Source organism: Pygocentrus nattereri, chromosome 4 (genome assembly GCF_015220715.1).
Source record: "Pygocentrus nattereri isolate fPygNat1 chromosome 4, fPygNat1.pri, whole genome shotgun sequence".
NCBI lineage: Eukaryota > Metazoa > Chordata > Actinopteri > Characiformes > Serrasalmidae > Pygocentrus > Pygocentrus nattereri.
In genome coordinates, this window is record NC_051214.1 from 6,025,193 (window position 1) to 6,031,192 (window position 6,000).

Genomic DNA, 6,000 nt, shown 5'->3' on the forward strand with positions numbered 1-6,000 from the left:
AAATCTGTGGGCCAGAGAAAAAGAACGTGCTTATTTCATTGTGCTGTAACCAGAACTGACCATTGTTTATTCAAAATACGCAACACTTGTATTAGGCCTTGAAATATTAAATGCACGGTTGAAATATTCAAAATGTAAACGTCCCCAGGAGCTCAGCCTTTTAAGGTCACCGGTTCGACCCCCTTGGCTGACAGTATGTGACTGAAGTGCCCTTGAGCAAGGCACCTAACCCCCAACTGCTCCCCAAGTGCATTGGATAGGGCTGCCCACCGCTCCGGGCAAGTGTGCTCACTGCCCCCTAGTGTGTGTGTGTGTGTTCACTAGTGTACATGCATGTGGGTGTTTCACTGCACAGATGGGTTAAATGTGGAGGTCTAATTTCTCTGTGTGCAAACATGGTGGCTGATGATTCTCAATTCAATTCAATTCAATTCAATTGAACTGGACCGCTGACATCCTTTCTTTGCTGCAAGCTCATTAAAGCAAGTCATTAAGTCATTAAGTCGTTAAGTGTTTATACTGGCTGATCTGCAGCTGAAATGCATTTTAGTGACATGACTGGTGTGGAATTACAAAGAATTGTGTAGAATTGAGGTGTAACCACTTTCCATAGGTGTTGTTGGTGCAGGAGAGTCGGACTACACTTCATGTTGCAGTGCATGCTGGGGACTTTTGCGGGCCTATACTGGACACATGGGCTCTAAGCGCTCATTGAGTAATCTATGTGGAAAATCACACTTACAGTTACACTTTCAATGACAAAACTATAAACAGGTGAAATAATACAGGCTAAGCTCAGCTAAACCTTGTCTAAGTTACTGTATGTATTCATCACTCCTTTTAACATTATATCTAATTATAAATAATGTTTCAGAACAACACATAAGATTCAACTTGGCGTACTATTCTGAACATTATTATAACTGATTATAAAATTTTAATGCAGCGGCATTATTATTTTATTTTTTTCATCAAGATCATGTGTAACAAGCAACAGTCAAGAGAAACAGTAAAATCCACCCGGCGGTAGCTGAGGCCGACGCTGACAGTGATGGATGGATCTGTGTTCGTGTGTATGAGAGAGAGCCTCAGGCATCTACAGTGATACTCATGAGAGCAGGTTAAGTGAGTGCAGAGGGCAGACCAGAGAAACATCTGTTGCTGTAACTGTAGAAGAAAAATATGAACGGGTGACCTTTTGAAACTTCTAGTCTATTCATTCTTCATCACTGGGAAGTGCAGCTGGTGTTTTCAAATAGTAGAAGTCCGTGTTGAGAATAACACTGTGTGTGTATTACATACATACAAGTTAAGGTTATTTATTCCGTATAATTTTAGATCATTACTACGGGTCCATCCTTAAGTGTAAACGCCATGACCACTGTAAACACCCTAAACGCCAAGAACACTGTAAACACCCTAAACGCCAAGAACACTGTAAACACCCTAAACGCCAAAAACGCCCTAAACGCCAAAAACGCCCTAAACGCCATGAACACCCTAAACGCCATGAACACTAAACACCCTAAACGCCATGAACACTGTAAACACCCTAAACGCCATGAACACTGTAAACACCCTAAACGCCATGAACACTGTAAACACCCTAAACGCCAAAAACGCCCTAAACGCCATGAACACCCTAAACGCCATGAACACTGTAAACACCCTAAACGCCATGAACACTGTAAACACCCTAAACACCATGAACACCAAAAACGCCATGAACACTAAACACCCTAAACGCCATGAACACTGTAAACACCCTAAACGCAATGAACACTGTAAACACCCTAAACGCCATGAACACTGTAAACACCCTAAACGCCAAAAACGCCCTAAACGCCATGAACACCAAAAACGCCATGAACACTAAACACCCTAAACGCCATGAACACTGTAAACACCCTAAACGCCATGAACACTGTAAACACCCTAAACGCCATGAACACTGTAAGCACCCTAAACGCCAAAAACGCCCTAAACGCCATGAACACCAAAAACGCCATGAACACCCTAAACGCCATGAACACTAAACACCCTAAACGCCAAGAACACTAAACACCCTAAACGCCATGAACACTGTAAACACCCTAAACGCCATGAACACTGTAAACACCCTAAACGCCATGAACACTGTAAACACCCTAAACGCCATGAACACTAAACACCCTAAACGCCATGAACACTAAACACCCTAAACGCCATGAACACTGTAAACACCCTGAACGCCATGAACACTGTAAACACCCTAAACGCCATGAACACTAAACACCCTAAACGCCATGAACACTAAACACCCTAAACGCCAAGAACACTAAACACCCTAAACGCCATGAACACTGTAAACACCCTAAACGCCATGAACACTAAACACCCTAAACGCCATGAACACTGTAAACACCCTAAACGCCATGAACACTGTAAACACCCTAAACGCCATGAACACTAAACACCCTAAACGCCATGAACACTAAACACCCTAAATGCCATGAACACTGTAAACACCCTGAACGCCATGAACACTGTAAACACCCTAAACGCCATGAACACTAAACACCCTAAACGCCATGAACACTGTAAACACCCTAAACGTAATGAACACTAAACACCCTAAACGCCATGACCACTGTAAACACCCTAAACGCCATGAACACTGTAAACACCCTAAACGTAATGAACACTAAACACCCTAAACGCCATGAACACTAAACACCCTAAACGCCATGAACACTAAACACCCTAAACGCCATGAACACTAAACACCCTAAATGCCATGAACACTGTAAACACCATGAACACTGTCAACACCCTAAACGCCATGAACACTAAACACCCTAAACGCCATGAACACTAAACACCCTAAACGCCATGAACACTAAACACCCTAAATGCCATGAACACTGTAAACACCCTAAACGCCATGAACAATGTAAACACCATGAACACCATAAACGCCCTAAAGACCATGAACACCGTAAACACTATGAACACAGTAAACGTCATACACAGCTCAGAAACTGAGCCCAAGATTGAATGAACTTGCAGAAGGAAACAATGTCAGGTGATGAGATCAAGCACACAGGTAGGTTTAAAAGACCTACATCCTGGGACCATTTAAAGAGATTTAATATAAAGATTTAATCTGTAGCTAATGTAGCCTAAATATGTCTAGTATTCACAAATATTTGAAGGTTCACTAAAAATGGCTACATTTGCACACTTTAAGCTTGGGATTTATTGAGATGTTTTTAATGAGGCCCTAGTAATGGACACGCTTGACACCCCTGTTTTAGAGGATCGGAAATGCAGTAAAATTAATCAGTGCCATACCCAGCATCACCTCAATGTTCTGCTCTTCTGGAGGGCAACAGATACATCGTCAAAACCGGTGTGCAACATCCAGTCAAATGTAAACATCTTCCAATGATCATTTTTTAGCAATTATCCAGTTTTACTGCACATCCTTACTGTTTACAGATGTAGTACTGAATGTGTACAGTCACCTGTGTTTGTACGGACTCATTGATTAAGACTGATAACACATTTAAATGCTTTGGCACCAATAAAACATGCTAATAAATCATTACTGGACTGAGTAAAACCCACCCCTAGTTCAGAGGAGAGCATGAGCGCTTTTCCTTTAGCTGTCAGGTCTTTATAAAGGGCTTCGATCTCAGACTGATACTGCTGCGTCCTCTCCTCTGTGGTCTGGGTCTCCACGGAAAACAGCATGTTCCCCACACTGGATGTGAAAAAACAAACACAGGAAGGGAGAAAAAAAAAAAAAAAACATTTCTTAAAAATCTCACTCTGAAACAATAAAATGACATCATATCAGATCATATCTACACAAGAGTACACAAAGGAATACAGTTACACATTATTCATTCAGTTCCTCTCATTAATCCACCCATGCACAGCAAAAACGGTGCCTTGGTAAGTGAAAGCATCTTAAATGTAGGCAATAAATCTAATATTCATCATTATCAGATTATTCTATGAACATTATAATGTATTATTCATCAGTTTGGACACCCCTGGTCAACACGTTCTGTTGACTTTCTAAGTAAAAAAACAAAAAATAAGTGAACAAATCCTCTACAGAACACACTTCTACACACTTAATGCACAAGTACTGTTTATTTGCCGAATTCAATATATTTCAAGGGAATACTACAAAACATAAAATGTGTCCTGTGTATAAAAAAGGCATATTTGAGTTTATTCCAGTAGTTAGGTAGTGATTTTGACTTAGAATCAACAAAATCTCATTTGACCATTTCCAGAATATGATTTAAGCCTAATTCTGGATTAATTTTCAATGACGAAGGGAAATTTGTTAATCCCAATTTGTTTTAATATCAATGTATATATAATGTAAGTACACCCACATTTGCATTGGACTGCCATGAGCATAAAGGATACCATTATTATTTCCTATTTTTATTAATATTGATAATAATTTTGGGGAATTAACTGCAAAATAGGCATTTTTTGGGCTGTTCAATTTACACACATGCCCACCAGCTGCGCGTTTGATCGCACAGATATGCTAAAGATGAAACTGATGAATCACAAATCTGTGAAAATCGTTGAAATTTGTGTATGACTGACTGTATGCAAGTTTGATGGATAAGAGCCACTGTCTGCACTTTAGACCATGTTTACATGGCTAAGGTCTACTGAATGTTTGGAATAAGGAAAGTGTCATACGAGTTCATTATCAGGCTCACGCAACACCCCCACCTAATGTTCTTCAACCTCTTAAACCCCTTGAGACCACCGGTGGTTCCAAAACGCTCTTCGTCATATCTTTCATGCTCCATAAGCTCCGTTCAGAAGCTGGGCGTCGTGTGAGGCTGTAGCTCTTCTCTCCAGTCTAATAGACGGTGATGTCATTTTAAACCCTTATAATAAAAGAAGCTGAACTTTGTTTTTCTACTGAAAGTCGACCCGTTTTTCCCCAAATCTGGGCTCTAAACTATAAACAGACGGCGTCTCTTCAGTGATCTGCTCTGTAAAAACTATATAAAAAAATACAAAGAGCTTTCAGCAGTAAACTGTAAGTATATAGCGATGTGTGAGATCATAAAACACTCTGTTCATGTGAAGGGAGCTTTTACAAAAATAAATATATATAATGACAATTTGCGGTAACACTTCATTTGAAGGCTACCTACATAAGGGCTTCATAACACATTCATAAGCACTGAATAATGTGTTTATGAAGCACTACTTGAACGTTTATTAAGTGCTTATGTCGGTTCTCGCAACCTGACATAAGATGTTTTATGAAATAAATGACATTGTACTGACATAATATGAATAAACGTTGAACATATTTACAGCACTAAACATTTAAATCACTGTACATAATTGCATCAATCATCTTATCCATGCCATGGAGGGAAGAGGGGGTGGTTTCCAGGCATATTTAACCTGATATCAGTACAATGTCGTCTTAAGAATGCTGACATATATAGTTATGTACAGTGTTTTAAATGTTTAGTGCTGTAAATATGTTCAAGGTTTATTCATATTATATCAGTACAATGTCATTTATTTCATAAAACATCTTATGTCAGGTTGCGAGAACCGACATAAGCACTTAATAAATGTTCAAGTAGTGCTTCATAAACGCCTTATTCAGCGCTTATGAATGCGTCATGAAGCCCTTATGTAGGTAGCCTTCAAATAAAGTGTTACCCGATTTGCATTTAGTTTACGCAGTTACTGAATAATTTGATTCGGTCACGTAAAGTCAAATGGACAAACTAAAATATGCCCCAGAGAGCAAGATTAATTTAAAACACCACATCTTTCACAGTATCTACATCCTTCTATTATACGTATGTCTGAACGCTGAGGATTAAGTGTTCCCACACACCCGGGGCGGGAATTCAAGACCTGATCTTTTTCACAGCTAATGCTTCAGAAGTTTCCTTCAACAAGTTGTTTTTCTTTGGCCGGAATGCCTTCCTGGCAATAGTGAAGCAG

The 6,000-nt window shown here is 39.7% G+C and overlaps 1 protein-coding gene across 2 annotated transcripts in view; it reads right to left on the reverse strand.

Annotated features, from left to right (window-relative positions):
- The window catches only part of ttc13 (tetratricopeptide repeat domain 13), a 36,128-nt gene that overhangs the window by 4,378 nt on the left and 25,750 nt on the right, over positions 1-6,000 (reverse strand). For both annotated transcript variants that reach the window (XM_037537750.1, XM_037537749.1), the window contains exon 19: positions 3,610-3,745. In XM_037537750.1, coding sequence (XP_037393647.1) covers positions 3,610-3,745 — 136 coding nt within the window. The remainder of the gene's footprint in view (positions 1-3,609; positions 3,746-6,000) is intronic.